Source organism: Oryzias latipes, chromosome 9 (genome assembly GCF_053564925.1).
Source record: "Oryzias latipes strain Hd-rR chromosome 9, Olatipes_Hd-rR_3.1".
In the NCBI taxonomy this organism is placed as follows: domain Eukaryota; kingdom Metazoa; phylum Chordata; class Actinopteri; order Beloniformes; family Adrianichthyidae; genus Oryzias; species Oryzias latipes.
In genome coordinates this window covers 17,680,233-17,699,206 of record NC_136245.1, presented here as the reverse complement: position 1 = coordinate 17,699,206, position 18,974 = coordinate 17,680,233, and the positions used below count along the sequence as shown (strand labels likewise).

General features: G+C 40.7%; 1 protein-coding gene across 18 annotated transcripts; it reads right to left on the bottom strand.

Moving 5' to 3' along the window:
• Positions 1-162: 162 nt before the first annotated feature.
• aak1a (AP2 associated kinase 1a) lies at positions 163-17,868 on the bottom strand. 18 transcript variants are annotated; one of them, XM_023958561.2, is made up of 20 exons: positions 17,701-17,868; positions 16,919-17,108; positions 14,598-14,716; positions 14,203-14,311; positions 13,586-13,728; positions 13,356-13,477; positions 13,194-13,275; positions 12,962-13,094; positions 12,777-12,880; positions 12,480-12,559; positions 12,235-12,398; positions 11,646-11,824; positions 10,930-11,127; positions 10,454-10,641; positions 10,007-10,197; positions 9,851-9,919; positions 7,866-7,967; positions 7,124-7,288; positions 6,708-6,797; positions 163-2,276 (listed from the first exon to the last, which is right to left on the bottom strand). In XM_023958561.2, the coding sequence occupies exons 2-20, from the start codon at positions 17,079-17,081 to the stop codon at positions 1,474-1,476; spliced, it is 3,204 nt and encodes a 1,067-aa protein (XP_023814329.1). In that variant the 5' UTR covers positions 17,082-17,108; positions 17,701-17,868; the 3' UTR covers positions 163-1,473. The 18 variants fall into 18 exon arrangements, with proteins under 18 accessions (XP_023814329.1, XP_020561707.1, XP_023814328.1 ...); XM_020706048.3 differs by adding an exon at positions 6,102-6,201 and having other exon boundaries at positions 16,919-17,776; XM_023958560.2 differs by having other exon boundaries at positions 16,919-17,776.
• Positions 17,869-18,974: the final 1,106 nt, after the last annotated feature.

Here is an 18,974-nt window from a genome sequence, read left to right as displayed (position 1 = left end):
CTCTCTGCAGACAGCAAATAATTCAAAGTTGTCTGTCATTTGACCAGGAAATTTTACCAGTTCAAATAAACGCAACAGTATATTTATTTGAATATACATTTGAGCTAAACACTGATTTGACACAACAGCAATTGGGTCACAAAAGACAAAAACTCTAAAAAACCTTATTTACATGTATTTATTTCTTTTGCTTCTTTCTTACAATTATTTTAAAGGCAGGCTGTGCAGCATAAGTGTTTTGAGTGCTAACTTGTCCCACAGCGCCAAGATTTCCACACAGCATTCCAGCAACATTTGACACTCAAAGATGTGTAGAGATCCTTTGCTCTTTGTGTCAATGTGCAACCTGTGTTTAGGTTTGGTGAGGAGACATTAAAAAAAAAAAGAAAAAAAAATAAGAAAATGAAAAGTTTTTCATTGCAGAAGAGGAAAATGTCATTTAAAATTTGAACCTTTGGATTGATGCTGGATCTCCGTTCTTCAAAGTGCCACAGTGGAGACTGATTAATGTTTACGAAGTATAAAAAACAACAAAGCAATTCCTGATGTGAATGGACAAAAAAAAAAAAAAATCACAAGACAACATTTAAGACCTCACAAAACTCCACTGCTACAATCCCCGACTAGAAGAGCTGAGCAGAAGCGCTGTCGATATGTCAGTCAACCATTATTAGGTGTTAGCTGATAAATATTTTGGAATTCAAAGATATTAATGCATATTTATTCTTTTATGACAGCCAGAGTATTTGGTGATGCATGTAAATGCAGGGCGATAATGTAAACAGCAGTTTTGAAGGAAGGAAAGTGTGGAAAAATACATGATTTGTGCTACTTTGTGTGGCAGAAGATGCATATAAGGCTTCAGAGAAGAGGAAATCTTCAACACACAAAACATCTTTCTTTTTTGCCAAACACGTTCACAAAGTCATACATCACATGGAGAAAAAAAAGGTATTGAATGGTGAGAGGTGAAAGAGACATTTTTCATGGTCATTTGAAGAGTTTGTCATAAGTGACCACAGCTGTGGATTTCAGATGTGGATACAAATGTTACTTGGTTTGACAAAATGAGATTTAAAAAAAGAAAACTAACGAGTGATCTTTCTCTTGTCTGAGAACTATCCCAATAGGGGAATAAGGTGCCACTGGAGGATTGTTTACGTGGAACGTAAATGTGTGGAGAAGAATGTGCTTAATCTTCAGCCGATCTACAGTATAGACTTTTTCAAAAAACACAACTGAGGTAGGCAGGAAAACCATCCAATGCTTGTCCATCACATCAGTTTAACTTTGATGTCTACCAGCAAAATGACAGAAAAAGGATAAATAACGCCGTTAGATCTACTTCAAGCCAGGTACGGATGACATCCATGCAGGCCTACGGTCCAGCAGCAGCAGCAGCACTGGTGACAGCATGCAGTGAGTCCAATGCAGTTTGCATAGTTCAGAGGAGCTGCTTCGATCGGATTGGGACTAGGGCTTTTCTTGCTGGGCCTTGAGGTGAAAGGGCGCAGAGATGAAGGGGTCAACAGAGCTCATCTCTGAAGTCCACGACTGCAGAGGCCCAGCCTGAAGACTCCCAGCTCCCTGAGCTGCTGCTGGTTCAGGCAGAGGTCCTTCGAAGTGTCGAGAATATTTGGCCAGAGCTTGAGGGCGGAACGGTTGTTGGGCAACTTGTCCCAGCACCCCTTGATCAGGCGGGACAGCCAGGACTCCCGCTGCTAGGTGATATCCGGTCTTTGGATCTTTCTTTTTCCCAAAGGGAGCCTGTGAGAACACGTCGTCATCTGGCTGAGCTACAGTGGGGCCGCGTGGAAACGGAGCATTTGCAAAGACATCAGCTGAATCGTGCTGTGCAATCCGAAACGGGGCGTTACAGAAGACGTCCGCCGTGACGTCCATCCCTTTTTCTGGCTGAGACACTAGTGTGGAATGATTCGGGGAAAAGGTGTCGGACGCAGTTTGATGGAGGGAGTCGGGGGGTTGTGTCGGAGCGGCACTGGAGTGCAGTGAGGAGTTGAGCGCTAATGGAGGTCCGTGCTCCTCCTCTTCTTCTGAGTCCATCAGCAATGGCCTCGAGCCGCTAAGGTCATGGCCTGTCACATTAATATCAAGTGCTTCTTCTTCCTCCTGCAGCTCGTCCTTCTGGGCCTCTTCATCTTCATCATCACCACTGGAGTGCTCACAGCCTTCATTATACAGAGAGTTTCCTTCAACGGCTTCAGATTCGTGTCCCTCTTCAAGTACACAATAGCCATTCTTCACCTCTTGCAGATCTATTTAAAGACAAAAAATAATATAAAAAACAGATGCAAAATATGAGACTGTTTATCTACCACACCTGAGATTATGCAGCAACAACTGATCCTCTATAAAAGCTGCAGAAACCTTAGAGAATGACCCCAAACTGAGGAACCAGCTGAAGACTACAACACTGACAGGACTAGTCTGGAGAAGTGGAACGGGACAGACAAGACTAACAGCTCCACTACAACCACTTGTTTCCACGACTACGTCCTTAACTCAAGCAAAAAATAAATCAATAAAAGCAATATTAGTAAAAGCAGTTTGGAACTGGGTTAGAATGGAGGCTGAGTCTGTGGAAACAAGGTAAAGAGCTTTTCACAGCACAATAGGAGGTAGGTAGTTAGTGAGGGAGAGACGGGCTGGCACTGGTTAACGGGGACAGATCCGTCTTACCTCAGCAGTGTGGACAGCAGCTGGTAAGATGGAAGCTCTTGCCGAAATGTTAGTTGCAGTCAAAGAAAAAGTTCCATAAAGTTTCCCCAGCGTGGAACACTTTCCCATAACTTATGAGCAAGACTACAAAAGCCAGAGGATGTTGGCTTGTTGTTTAGAAACAGGAACGTTTCTCTTATAAATTTAACCTCAGACATGAAATCCCTGCAGATGTGTCTGACTTGGTTTTAAAACAGCTTTTTCTAGCCAATAAATAACCTAACTTCAACAAACTGAAGCCTCCTTGTAGTAGAATCATCAAACAGGCCCCAAAAAAAGAGAAGAAAAAACATTTTTTTGCTGGCCTTATTATTAAAAGGTCATTAAAAATAAGAAAATGCATGTTTTAGTTTAACATTTTAGTGAAGGATTATTGTTTTGTACAAACAATAAGGATGAATCACAGTAGAAGTTCTTCTAGGACTGGTGTTGGACACTAGAGTTCTAGTTGAATAAAAAGAATCCCACATGAAGCCTTTCTTTATTTGAATCGGTCAGAAAATATAGCCCAAACACACTTCATTTACATTCATTAGCTTTATTGTCCCTTTAAAGTACGGCCCCCTTTTGAACCCCCCCTTCATAAAAAATAGAAACTCCCACCAGAATAAAGCTCCTGCCCAAACTCAAGCATTTACACATTTACTGCAACAACGACAGATCAACCAGCACTGCAAGTGAAAGCCAGTGTCCTACTCAACCCAGGCGTCTGATAAGAAGAGAGCTGTTGTAAAGTTTGCATAGATGCATACATATGACTCAAGTGATCATTAATGGAGAACGGAGAGAAGCAAACACCCTCAGTCCAGGCCTAATCCGGCTGCATTTGTGTACATCCTCCAGAGAGGCGGACGCTTTGTCGTATTTTAAAAGGACTAGTTGATATGGAGCTTATAAGACCCAAGAGTTCATGCAGCATCTTCCTCTGATAACTGACGTTCCAGGTTATAACACAGTGACCCAAGCTGTAGGTAATGTGAGCACATGAACATTTCCTCTGAACTGCTTTGTCTCATTCAAAGGGAGAGGAGCAAAACTGCAGATATTCAGGAAACTAATGCAGCCATGATCTCCATGTTATGTCTGTCAGAGAAATGACGTATAGAAAATAATAATCCCCTCATCATATCAGCTTGGTAAAAAGAATTGACATGAATGGAAGAGGAAATAAAATAAAAACATAAGCAGAATGACATTTGACACTCTTGATATACAGTTTTAGATACAATATATACAACTTTAACCCATTTAGCCTCATAAATGTTCATACTCTATAATCATATACACTCCATACATTCACTCTGAATTATCATCAACCGTGAAAATGACTCAAACCATGTGAGAACAATATTCTTAGTTTATACATTTACCCCAAAAAACAAACAAAATTCTGATAAGAACAGGATGGAAAAGACAGATTTGTATATCTGAATATGAATGATATTTACAAGCACACAGTTTAAAAAAAGCTGTAGAATTGTCTTGACCCTGACAGCAGAAGGAAACTAAATGGCCCAATAAAATCTGGACACTGAAAGAAATATTAAAACAATGTTCCTCCAGTTTTTCGTTTCTTTCTTAAACAGATTTGGGAGACATTTCAATGCAGACGTCTCCTCCCTGTGGTTGACAGCTAGAAAAGGAGCCACAGAAGGGCTTCTTCATAAAACACAGACCACACAACATTGAGCTTTGAAGTGGTATTTTTTTTTGAAAATTTACTGTATTGCTGGACGTGTGATGCAATATACTGTTAAATGTTTTAATGTTTCAGAGTAAAAAGCCTTAAGAGTTTCAATGCACCTCGCCTAATATTTACAAAACTAATGCTGAGGCTTTTAAGAGATGAATAAATACATGGAGTCCGTATGCTTCCATGAACAGCCACAGCTCTCTCTGTTAAGCTAGAAAGATGGCGTGTTGTCCTTGCTCTGGACCCGGATACAAGAAAACAAATGAGGGGAATCAATATACTGATTGAAGAGGAGTCCAGATAGGAAGTACCTGCTGGCTCCACGAAGCCGAAATAGACTTCTATTGAGAAATAAACAGCAATCACTCAGTCGCTGTATTTATCAGAATAACCAATCTGGCTCTGCTGCCTTCTTCTAACATGTTATTGCTAATCCATTGACTGACCAACCCTCAATAAAAGTATGTGGTCTTGCATAGAACTGTCAAAATGTTTGATTGACAGATTCTACAGAGCCTGCTCTCAAGTGGCAGGGGTCTGGCCTCTAACAAGCTCACTCCTGATTTGCAAGGGTGGTTGCCATAGAAATCGTGACTCAGACAGGATCTCGACTCAGATTGCGCACTAACAACATCTGACTCAAACATGGCGGCGTCCGTACCGGGAAAAAGTCAAATGAACTCAATTGAGTTCAGTTTGTTGGAACAGGAAACAAGTCATTGTCTACGGGTGATGTCACATTCCTCCATCCAGTTCTCATATACAGTCACTGGCTGCACAACAAAGTAAACTAGACAAAACAGGACAACAAATAAAGAAACTGGTTTGTCATCTTTAATGCTCTTCACATTTGGTAGGTGCTGTGTGCCTTTCTGGTTCCTGAAGCTGCTTTTCTGACACTACTTAACCATTTTCTTTGCTTCATTAAGACTGCTTAACCTGCTTCCATGTTGTTTAGAAGCTTGGGTAAATACGACTCTCCTGTCCCGTAACGTTCTGTTTTAGGCTATTTTGTAGTACATTTCTTTCTTGCAGCCACTTTGAAGCATTAAGTTCCTCCTTAAACACAATACAAGTCAATTGAATTCTCTTTGCTCTACAGTAAAGCACAGAAGGTAGAGAAATAAATCATTGCTGCCCCGAACTAACCTTTTCCCCTCTCGCTTTTTTATGAATTCTTTCAGAGCTTTTACAGGAAACTGTGTTAACTCTTATTATTCAGACCCCAGACACACTCGGCCATAGGAGAGGGCGCGCTGTAGCTTTACAACTGGAGCAAGCACATAAAATAAATGTGATGCAGCCGTGATCAAATGGTGCAGACATTTGTCTCCATGGACGTGCAACTAATGAGGGGCGTTAATGAAAGGATGAAAAAAGTGAAAGCAGACGATATGCTCTGGCGTTAGCAAGACCCTTTTTTTTTACCAGCATGGAAATGTCGACAAAGCCAGCAGAGATGCATGGAACCAGCTTATCAGGCAACCAGAGATGGAGTTGAGGTGAAAGAGGCCCCGCATAGGGAATAGATCCACAGAACCAATTCACACAGAATCTTCTCATTTCATAAGGTGCTACAGTAAGTGCCTCTGCTCGCCCATCTCCATCTCTCCACCCTCCCGCGTATCTTTTTGCTAGGATTGCACACTGCCCCTTCGACCTCTCCCACCCCCTCTAGAGGTCGATGAGCTGATCCACCAGCAGGAGGGAGCGAGCCAAGTTTGGGAGGCTGGATTCTGAACTGCCATTGTTGCTGCGCGAGTGACCACCTGAAACGTGCCGGAAAGAAAGACAGAGACGGGGAGAGACAGAGATGGAGGAGCCAAAGGGAGGTTTATGGAAGACAAGCAAAAAAAAATTATAATAATTAAAAAAAAAGACATTTTGAAAGGGATTGTATGGAAAATTAGGAATGGTGAGGAGATGGGGGGTGAAGGCAGAGCAGAAAGATGAGTGAATGAGGGGGGGAAAGAGAAAGAAGCAAAGAGTGAGCTGGGATCATTGTTAAACAGCTGCATTATTACAGGAAGAGAGAAAGGGAATCCCATTCTGACATGAAAAGACTTTCAGGATGAACTACAAGAAACAGGAAGATACTGGCATTTTAACCACAGACACAAAAGGAGAGCGATGACTAATGTGAGAGCTGGAAGATCAAAGCTCCTCAACAATCACAGCAACGAGGTTCGCTGAATAAACTACAGGCCAAGTCATTCATCTTTGTGCCTCAATGTCTGAGCTTCAGCGCATCGTCTCAGAATTCCATTAGCCTTACCTTGATTTGAGCTTTTGGAGATTAGCACAGGAATGGGATCAAACTCGTCATCGTTGCCCTTCTCCCCACCCGACATGAGGAAAGCAGAGTCTGCAGTGAAGGAAGAGGAGGTGAAGTAATGATGGAAGGAGCAGAAAGTTGACTCAGCCAAAGAAAAGACCAAAACAAAGAAAAAAGGATGCAAGCAGATTTGGCATCGCCAGGGAGGCGGTCAAACCTTCAAAAGCCATTTTAACCACCGGTACATGGCTTTAAAGGTTTGCTACTTTGGCCTTTGAGTCAAGGGGTCTGGTGCCTTTTACAGTTTAATTCAATAGAACATAGGAGGGAATGCTTTTAACAGGCTGTTAGGCTTTGATTTATGCTTTGGCGCTAAAACACCCAGCACACACGGCTGCAAAAGCAGGGAGTCTTACCAGGAACAGACTGGCCAGGAAGCAACTCCTCCAGACAAGACCCAGAGCGGAGAGGAGCAGAGGAGTAGGAAGAGGAAGAAAGCAGGGCAGAGACAGACGGGCTTCCAACAGGAGTGTGAGATAATAGATCGTGACCCAGCAGAGAGTCCTCCCTGGAGTAACAGTCTGCGACAGAACCGAGAACAGCCGCAGAAGACCAACAAGATTGTTGGTGTTAGAGAAGAAAAAAGCACAAGAGTTAGCAAAACCTGCAAGTTTCATCTGTGCAAACAACTACTGAAGATCATTTTGCAGGATTGGAAAAATGTTCAATCAACAGGGAATCTGGGGATCCAGCGTGTGTCACTGCACCCTAGAATTTTAAAGTCCCACTCTGATCATCTTTTGATTTATTTTATTTTTTAATTATGATTATGCTGTTTTTAGGCTAAATTTAAAACAAGATCTGTGTTGTTTTCTGGGATGTAATTCATCAGAAATGCGTCTCTCAGTTGTGGGCAACTGAGCTCAGAGTTTGTGACCCGCCCAGCGTATTTTTCTGTCACAAATCAATTCTTTTTCAAAACGGCATTTATTCATCTGTGCCTTATTCACAATGATTTGAATAATGACTTGTCAGAAATGCAATTTTGAGCTTAATTTTCTCAATTTATGCCCTCCATCATCAGAAAACATGTTAAAAACCCTATTTTCATCAGAGTGGCTCTTTCAGGTTTCATGCTCTGCTGTTGTGGATGCTGACCTGCCATGCTGGGACAAATGAGCTCTGGTTGGCCTGAGTGTGTCTGGGCCGGGAGAGCATTCAAACCAGGAATCAGTGAATCCACGCACACCTCTGTCTTTACTGAGTGTCAAGAGAAAAGTCACTGTTAATAATTTACACCAAACCTTGACTTTTGACAAGTCTTTGCTCTTTCCCCACAACATTCCCCTCCCTTTTGTAACCAAACAAATAGAAATAAGATCAAGAAAATGGAAAAATGCAGCACAAGTTTGGGATGATCAAAAAAAAGCAAAAAACCAACAAACTTGAAAAGAAATCCAGCAGCAAAGCCAAAGCAGGAACAATCGGATGGTAAAACTGGGCATGAACATAAGCAGAGGAGTAAAGAGAAGTGTGAAGACGTGACTAAAGAGTTTTACTTTTGTAGCTGCAGTACATCCTAAGAATACACAGAGGAGTTCCATCAGCCTTAATATTTCTGTTCCAACATTACAGTATTATCAGTGTTTACACACCATTTACAATAAGGTCAGGATCAGAAGCATAAACAAGGTGTTGAGCTGAAACGATTGGATCCGCCATGTCAGACTATCAGCCCATACAGGCCTCAGTCAACAGATAGCTGTGTGTGTGTGTGTGTGTGTGTGTGTGTGTGTGTGTTTGCAGAGATAAAGCATTTTTAATGAAACACGTGGCAGAAAAAGTTGCTTAGTGTCAGTACACAGTCTGTCCACCAGAGCAGCTCAAGCTTCATCCATTCAGCGCCGTCACTCGACATGCAGTTGTCCACACAACACAGGGGCAAACACAGGTGCTGTCTGTACAGAGCAGTGCCAGCTGCTTTTACTATCACCTCTACTGTGTTTACTAAGTGTTGACTGTTTAGAATCAAAGTAGAGCCGTGGCACAAAAATCCTCTTCAAACTTCGCCAAAATCCTCACTTAAAAACCTGTTAAAATGTTTGGGCTTATGTAAATTTAGTGTGTACGTTAAACTCCATGCACAGAACACCTAACTCCTGACGGATGCTTGTACTTACAAGAAAACGGTTAAAGTGGTGTTTGGGGAAGGTCTTAAAAGAATGTGTCGGATCAGCAAATGGCACAGCAGAAGTGACCGTTTGCTCCCTTTTCTACAGGAAAAAGGCCAGAACTGATCAAAAGATTGGAAAAGCTTGAGCTAATATTCCTCATCAATTTCAAACGTTCCAGCCATCCGAATGTAATAAACACTAAAGTTTATTTTATGCTAATAGGCATCTTTCATGTAGACCAGGGACGTTTAGGCAAAAAAAAAAAAACAAGCCAGTGGCTGCTTGTGCACATCTAACCTAAATGAGTAGAACTCTTAAGGATTTTCCCACATAATAAACTCACCATCTCATATTCCTTTTGAGGTAGAAAAAATAGCTTAAAGGCTAATGATTGATCTTAAAGAGAATGTAATAAGAATATGTCTTTATTTTAACAAGATATTGTACCTAATTCTTTCTTGTTATTATTGGCACTTTATGTTCCTCTGGCAGCAAAGCAATCCAATTAACAAACCAAAGCTTGTCCTTCCCGTTACCAGGCAACAGCAACAGTACAAATCTGCAAGTAAGATGACATCTAGCTGTAGCTAAAGTGTCTATTCTTGGATGCCTACAAGACGCTGTTGTGAAGCCGTCTGTTATGTCAACAGGACACACGTGTGTATAGATTCACAGTGAATCCATTACAAAGAAAAATAACACAACATCTGGATGTTTCACACTAAATATTTCTAAACCTGAGAATAATTAAGTTTATGCTAATTTAAAATCTCCAACTACTGAGAATTAAAACACTACAGAGTGCATGAAAGTGGTTAGAAATTTCCAGATATAAAAAAAAATAGCTCATAACGTGGTATCTTGTAGAATGCAAACACCACATGGAGGCTGAGACATGACAGATAACAGGAAAGGGCTTTTGGGAAACAGAGTACACAAAGCAGTGTGCAAAGCTAAACCAAGTCTTACCTGGAAACGCACTAAGCTCTGGAATAACACCTTCACTGGAACGCGCAACTTTCTCCTCCACTGCGGCAGCTGTGCAAAAAAACAATACATTGCGTCGGTTATGTGACTTCCTTAGTTTGCCATCGTTGCCCTCGCGAATGTTGAGAGACAACATACTCTCGGCTAATTTAGCAAAATCTTTGTTGAGCAGCTCCTCTGCTGTTAGCTTGGAGAAGTTGTCGTCTGCAAATGGGTTCCAGCCGGAGGTGTTGGGTGCAGCAAATCCTGATGGGGCATCAACGCCACCTGGATGATAGACGCTCTGTTGGGACGAGCATGGGGAACCCGAAGGAGTGGTGCTAGCAGATCTGCAGTGCAAACACATCCAATGGTCAAAGCGCAACAGGATAGAGGGTGTAAAGTCTGTACATAGTGGACTGCTGATCTGTGCAAAGGCTGAACATAACAGTTGTTTGACCTGGATTCTGATGGGGTGAAAGGTTTGTTTATCTTTCTTCTGCGTTCTGTCGATTCATTGGAATTTTAAATGAGCTTCTGGCTTCGCTCTGTGCCATGAAAGGACAGTTCTTCCCCAGATCACTAAAAGGAGTTTGTTCTGCTCACTTTGACTTGTTTAGGCTGGCCTCAGCTGCGGCTGCTTGAAGTAGCTGGGTGGACTTGCTGACTGGAACCCCAAATACTGCACTGTGGGTGACATCGCTTAGGATCCGTCTGTGGCCGCTCTTAGGGGCGATCTTTGGCGATGAGGGGGGCGTCAAGGAACCAGCTTTGTGAATCCCTCGGCAAAAACCCTGGTGAGAAAAAAAAAAACAGACCGGGATTATAGGAAAGCACAACTTGATGACCTGAAAAAGAAACACCACAGAAAATCAGATAGAATACATTCAATAAATATGAAAAAAGCAGAGATGTAGACTATCTATGTAAAGAGGAAAAGATGCTGTTATAACAGAGACAATCCAGAAAAAAAACATTTCTTAGATCTAAACAGGATGGAAACAGAGCAAGATGGAGTGTGATTCAATCAGCCCCGACCCAAAGAACCACAGACAGCAGAAGTAGTATATTGTTACCACAACCTCAGGGTCTGCTGCAGGACCTATGACTGCAGACTCAGGGATGGCTGTGAGATGGGATGCGGCTTTTTCATGAACTATAAGGTGCTGCTGCTGCTGCTGCTGCATGGGGACAACTGGAGGAATGGCGTTTGCATTGGACTGTGGCAAAGCAGACGGTTGAGGAGGTGTTTGTTGTTGCTGGAGGTCCTGTAGTTGATGCTACATTGGAATACCACACATCCGATAGTGAGGATGACTCAGATCAATAGTTTTATCTACCTTTAACATTAAAGAGTTTCAAATAGCTTGTTAATATTGCTCTAAAAGAAAACGGTTTTTAACATACTCCTGTAGGAAATGAAGATTTAAACAGAACACAAAGATGCTGATGTATTCAATCTAGGCTGAATTTGAAATGAACTGGGGGCAAAACAAAAAGAAAATGCAGATTTCAGTTCAGCAAAAAGTGGTGCTCTAAAAATCCTTATTTATAATGAGGAAACATTAAAAATTAAGAATAAAGACCATGGTCAAACGAATCAAAATGAAATTTCTCTTTGAAGGTTTTAGGTTGCAGCTTTTTTACCATCTAAAACCATTAGAACAATTCTGAAACAAACTGGTGATTTAGAAATAAACAATTGTCTTAGAAAGAAAACAGAGAATCAAAGTATTTCATCTTAATTGTTTAATTCCACTCAGCACTGTTTCTATGTTTTTTGTTGATGGAATGGTACCTGCTGGTTGATTTGAGGGCTCAAGAAAGCAGGGGCTTGCTGCTGCTTCATGAATAGTTGCTGATGCTGAGGAGTCCCTTGCAGTTGCAAGTTTGCCGTCTGCAATGCCTGCGGAGCGGTCTGCACAGTTGGAACTTGTTGAATAGCCTGAGCTGCAGCTGGGACACCGATACCGACACCTGGAAGGAAAATAAATGCATGAAATGAATCTGCATTCAGTTCCATTACCAGCACCTAATGCTGTAAAATCGAGAATACATGTCAGCTCTGTGTACGCGCTTGCCGAGTTCCAAACAGCTGTCATGAATGTCATGAACAAAGCTCAGCGACAAGCATCGACAGGCTTCAAAGAGGATATTCATCTGTTTGTAGGGTTGACTTGGAAAAACATTAAGGACTGGACTATTGCTATTTGGAGAGAAGAGGACTTGTAAAGTCAAATAGGAGTCAGTTTATCCAGCAGCTAAAATTTAGCAGCAATTGAATTGCAATCCTTTTTTCCAGGAAAAGCAAAATGGCCAAAGCTTGTCATTTCCCAAAAGCTTTCCACAATGGGGTTCAAATCCAATCAAGTTAAGGTGCCTCATACCTATTGCTGGAGTGGTTCCTGTAGCCACACTGGGCCTCTTGCGTGGCGTGAGAGCAGGCTGGATGGGAAGAATGCCTGAGATAGGCTGGGGCTGCGCCTGGCCAGCTTTAGGCCTTTGTCGGGGGGCAATTGATGTCTCGGTCGTCGGGACTGGATCTGTAAGCCTGTTGAAAGATAAAACAGCCAGGTAGCAAGGAAAGTCCAGTGAAAAACAGTCGTCCTCTACTGTGATGCTCGTCGCTCACCTCGCTTTGGTCTGACTCTTTTTGGCCACTGCCTCACTGGCTCTGATGGGCTCAGGAAGTTTGGCAGGAATGGGAGAATTCTACAACAATAAGGAGATTTTTCAGACAACCAGCCCCACAGAGTGCTCTTACACCACTACAGAGATGCACATGTGCATTCCTTTATCACTTAAATATAAACATATACAATATGATCCAAAAGCAAGAAAACACAAATCTTTTATTTCAACTCAAACCCAAAAACCCAGTTTCTAAGCAAATATTTTGGAATTCTGTCCTGCAGCCAGACTGACTTACATGCAGGTTTGGAACTGGACACTCTCGTCGAGCAAGTTTAAAGGCAAAGTAAGACACTTGGTAGATGTCTGGTCGTATATCTGGGTGAGGTTCCAGCATGTATCCTGAAACATGGTTCAATAGAATTTCGGTAGATATTAGCATTTTCAAGATTCAGGCTTCATGTAGAACCCTGGGTTACTCACTGATGAGGCAATGCATCTCCTGGGAGTAGCGGGAATTGTCCGGGATTGTAAAACTGCCGTCACAAATTGCCACTTGGCTCTCGCCAAAAGGAAGCGTAAAAAAGCACAGCTTATAGAGTAGACAACCCAAGGCCTATATCAACATAAAAAAAAAAATCTTTTTAGTGTTTTGAGCTCCCGTGACCATGAATTACTTGAATTCTTTAGTATTTTTCTAACGACAAAGTCTCACCCAAATATCTGCTTTTGTTGTTATGGCTTCTCCACCATAGAGGTTGACCATCTCTGGAGCACGGTATGACAAAGTGGTGTACCTGGGGTTAAGGGGTAAAACATGACTTTTCACATGCTTGCAGACAGGATACCAGGCAGTTAGTGCAGATAAAAGACAAACTTTTTGATTTCCTCCTCCACAGCTGCCACCCCTTCTTCCTGTGGATTCTGAAAGCGGTTGGTGGCACTTCCGAAGTCACAGAGAACGTAGTGGCCTCTGTCATGGAGGAGGATGTTTTCAACCTAAACAAACAGAAGTAGTTCGTCCCTCGTCACATCATCTTTTATGAATCAATGAATTCATATGTAGTGAGTAACACAGAAATAACAAAATAAAAGAAAGCAGCTTACCTTGAGATCTCGATGAATGATGGGAGTTTTGCAGTGATGGAGACGAGCCACTGCCTCACACGTGTCACAAAAGATCTGCAGCACCTCAGCTTCACTAAAGCCCGTCTGTAACCGCTGGTTCATGAGGTTTACCACCTGTCCACCTACACCAAACAATAAGTTCAAAGAAAAAGATAAGCTAAAAGACAATAAAGACCCAAATCTTTCACAAGTGATTCCTCAGGCTCCTCACTTCTTTTTGTTTAAGAGAATCAAATATGATCTAAAATTTGAGGTTGTGCAACTTTGTTAAAATTGAAATATATCTTTGAGATAGTTAGGATTCAAACTAATATTAGTATGAGTATTGTACTTAAAAAACATCACTGGTAATGTCTCAGAACTACACTTTTTTGCTCCTGTTCCGCAGATCCTCTCGCTGGATTATAGGCTCAAAAGAACTTCACAGTTCTAGTTACGTATAGAATGAATCTGTAGATCCATTGACCATGACTGCTGTCAGATGAATGAGCCCCTTTGAGCAGAGTAGAATGTGAGCAGCCGAGGGCAATGGTAATGGAGCTTTGAATCCAAAGGGAAGGCCCTGGGGCTTGGGGGGTGGGGCTGGACAGGTTTACCTCGACAGAAGTCCATTAAGATTAGGACTTCCCACACATCACCAGATCCCACTGCAGTTATGCTGGAGTCCAGAAAACCAACTATGTTTTTGTTGCCCACTAGGTCTCTCTGTAAGAAATAAAAGCAAACCGGGCCAATGTTAGTCTTTTAGTATTTTTGAATGACATGTTCAGACATAAAAACTTTAAAAGTATTCATAAACATTTTATTTTCAAAATAATGCTTCCATTTTCTAAACTTCTGTTTTCTAAAAAATGATCCTTTGAATTTGGATTAATTGACAAAAACTTTACTGCAAATTTATCAACCCATGAATTCTAGACACTGCACAAACACAAGAGATCACGTTTTCACAAGAGTGTTCTGCAATCTGCAGTTATGAGTTCCTACTCACCATAATCTGTATCTCTAGTTTGCAGATCTGCAGGTCATGCTCATTGTTTACATACATTCTTTTTAGTGCACAGCGATGACCCTGATGGGTTCGCACCAGAAACACTATGGCAAAACCGCCTGCAAAAAACAGGAAGCATGAAAAAGGATCTTAGTGTTGAAAGTTAGAAGCTGGGAAAATAACTGAACCAATTAAGAAATGGATTTTTTGTTTCCTGAAACACACAAACACTCAAAAGGTATGACAGCACATAATAAACAAAGCTACCAGCAACTTTAGCATAACCATTTGGTTTAACACAGACTCTGAATCCACAGTATTATGCAAAACAGTTCCAGCAGTCAACTGTAGACTTCAGTGACAGTTTTTCTCATCACCACCTTGCAGATAAAATAATAAACTTTCCACAGCTTACTGCAGCTTTCACTGTGGGCACTGGAAGAGGGTTTTAACTGCTGCTATCATGCTCTGTTTTTCTCCTAACAGCTTGAGTTAAGGCCACACAGCACACCGACTCATTCAGCTGGCATCACTGAGCCAAAGACACTTCCATCCCTTCTTGATTAAATCAAACTCTTTACATTTTAGAGTTTTCTTGGGCGTTCTTAACATTTTGTCCCATGTAAATTCAAGTGAATTACTATAGATCACTACATTTCTTTTTAAATGTAATTCAAATGTCTATTTATTTCCATGCACGAAAATGATTATGCAATTAAATATCAGATTTGATATTTAAAATTGAGATGAAAGTATTTGAAGAATTGACAGTGTGTGTCAATCCAAAGTTGTGTAGACCATTGGAGTGGAGACACCTGAGCCACTGCTGTCTGGTGGAGTCTAATCTGAGATGCATGTGAGAAATTAGGATTAGCAGCCTTCTTAAGCAACAGTTAGCAAAGGTCTACAATCTTAGTCCCCTTTTAGACATCTACAAATAGCCACTGCCTTCTCACGTTAATTACTGTAAGAATCAAACTGTTTTAGATGAAGTGTATATGCAAACAGAAAATTACTTTAAGTATCACGTTGAAGGGTAAAGTGAAAGCAGAAATGTCAGTCTTTAGAGTTCTTTGCATTTTATTTCAGAGCTACAGTGTTATGTGTATCTAAAGTTTACGTTTACAGCCCAAAACCTTGCTTTAGAATACAACTACTTGTATGTCCTCAAAACCTCAAGAAAATTACATTTTCTTTTATTTCAAATATTTAATGCCCACAAATGGCTCAGTTACTATTTTGGTACATACAAACATTCTACTAACAATAAAGAAAAAGTGTGTCCCTGAATCTTGAACAATAAAAAAATAAATATTGACTACTATTGTCAGTGTACTTGCAATATATACTTTTAAACCCTGGCAAAGGCACTAGATTTGAATCGCCATCAGGCGGGAAAAGGTGGAATGTCATGCAAATGGAATTCATCTCAAAATATTTACCTGTTGAGTATTGGAGTGAGCCACTGAACCTAAAATGTGGCCAAACAGACAAAGGCGGTCTATGGGACAGCACTGATAAATAAGTCAGCCTTTCATTTATTATTCAGTAACCAACCCTCTAAGTTGTAGAGGCTAGCAATACTCATTGAAAAGAGAAATGAACATGAGAAAAGTCTGACATTTCTCAGACTACAACAGTTTTTGGATCGAGTTTGGAACGAATATAGTTTCAGTCCATCTTTTATTTTAATTTAATAACCTGGACTATAAAAACAAGATCTAGGTCCTGATAAAATGTGTGATTAACATTGTGTATTTAACTTTTCCTATACATAAATGTGAGTGTCTGTAAAACCAAAAAGTAATTTCTTATGTCCTTTCATTAAATTGTCTTTGATCAGCATTTGAAACATCGAACACTCCTTCTGCAAACACAGGAAGGCATGAATCATCATGGCTTCTGTCTCCCACAGTACAGTGGAAAATGAATTCACACACAGCGCGTCCCTCCTCCCAGCCCTCGGGTGAAGTCTTTGTAATAATCACTAAATGCTGTTTGGAAGTTTGTCCAACAGGTTTTAATCGATGTAAAACCTCGCCTTGTTCTGATATTTAACTCATAACAGAGAAAGAATAATATGAAAAAAACATTAGCATCGAATGAGGTTGGGAGACAAATAAAACCTTTTGCGGCAACAAGGTGCCGTAATCTAAAAACAAAAAACATGTCGCAAAGAATAATGTTACTTGGCTTGCAAAGTGTGAACAAAAGAATGGGGTTAAGCCATGAAAATAATGTCAGTTACAAGCGTGTGAAACTTGTTTTTTTAATTATTATTGTAGTAGAGCAATAATGGAGTGACAAATGTTAAAGTTCACCTTCGGCGATTATTTCCTCCACTGTTACTTGGTATCGTCCAATGCTGAACATTCTTCCTATGAAGCTGCCGCCGCCGCCGGAACAACAAGCGCTTCCACCACCGGCTCCCGAACCAGGCCCGGAACTCGCAAGCTCCCGACGAGAATCAAAAAATTTTTTCATTTCCGCAGATTGTATCCAGAGTACAGCCTAGTTTGCAGTTTTTTTTTTTTTTTTTGAGTAGGAAAAAACAAACAAACACCTAAAGATAGCAGCAGTGAACTCCTAATCCCCCAAATACATTTGCACGAGCTCCAGGAGAGCTTCACCTCACTCAATGAAAACAACGAGCTAGCCTAACAATGCTAGCCAAAATAGCGTTACCTTAAAATATTAGAAATACTGGTTGCCAACACTCATCTGACATGATCTAGGAAAAAAATGCGGAATCAAATAAAGATAAAAATGTCGTTTTAATTTATCTAACCGATTCTAACACTTACTAAAGTTTGCTAAGCTGCAAAGCTGTTAGCTCACCTAGCTAGTAAGCTAACACCTATATGACAGCTGTCAGTTGCCAGACTGGCAAACCAGGGAGGTCCTCTGTCTCCACTGTAGGTAGTCACACATCTCCACTTAAGTTAAAGTGTTCATAAATTCATTTGGCTCTTTATCAAAATAATCATTCTTCGCTTACTAAAATTGAAAAAGAAGCTGTAAAAAAATGCCCGGTCAACTTTCGCTTAATTTAATGACAGTCGGGGCTAGCTACAGAGGAGAGGCTAGTGAGAAGAGTCCAAACCCCTTCGTTCCAGCTCTTGTGTTCGGGTCTCTCGTCATGCTGGACTTCTGATCACGTGATTGGTCAAATCAGAAGTAACTTCCGGTAGCCCGCCCAGATCCCTTCACTTTTCCTGGAATTGGTGGTGCTGTCTCACATCTAGGAGACACCTTGTGGGTACTGGATTTTCTGTGGATCCAAATGTGAAAAAATACATGTTGTCCACTTAAAAAAATAAAGTGTTGTAAAAAAAAAAATAATGCAGTATTGGATGGCTCTTACTATTTGCTGCCACCTTCAACTCCTTTTCTGTCAGCCCTGAAGAAACTCACAAGCTTTATGTGGGAGGAACGTGCTCCTTTTTGTGGCAGCAGCAGCTAGATGTCAGTAGAGAATCAGCAACAAGCAACTGATTGTTATTTAGACTCTTTTTTTTAGGGTTTCCAGTCCATATTCTCCGCACATGTTCTCGTACATTATTCCAGCATCTTAAACCCTGCAGCTATGTACTGGATTGTTTCAGGGCCCTCTTTCCCCATGATTTGGTTCAAACTGAATATTTTGGGTCATTTTTGTTTTGATCGAGATATGCTTTGTCTATTACAAAAAAATAACAAAAAAACTAAAAATTCAGGAAAAAAAATCCTATTTTTTAAATGGCATTAAGCAAGTAACAATGAAGAAAACCTTTCTGCTAGCTCATACTAAGCCTGGTGTAATGTAATGAAACAATAAATAATAAATCTTTCTTACATTTAGCACAATTGTTTGATACATTCAATGCAAACATACTGGTATGCAGTAGGAATGCAATGATTCGCTTTCCTCCCAATTTAGGGCAATGGTGTAACATACAGTTCGGTTTAAACTGAGAATTGTAGCAGCCCTAATATGTGGCATCCCTAATATCTATATACATAATCGGGATACCACCATTCTAATACGTATATAGATAGAACTTTAATTGATCCTGCAACAGGGATATTGCTTGACATTGCTTAGCATAGGTACAATATACATACAGTAAATATTAACAATCACGTAAGATTTTCCTGTAGGGGTCACTGTGTTATCACAAAAAATGTAGTCAGGCCTCTGTCCTCTTATACCTGCCAACTGACAAATTTTCAAAAGCTCTCTAGAGTGTTGTGATGGGATTTTAAATATTTAAAATTATTTAAACATTTGTATTTCTTTATTATTAAAATGAATATTTGATTCTGTTTTGTGCAAAATTGGCTAAAACCTTCGTGGTCAATTCATCTCAGAACTGACAATAATTTATAGTCCCTAGA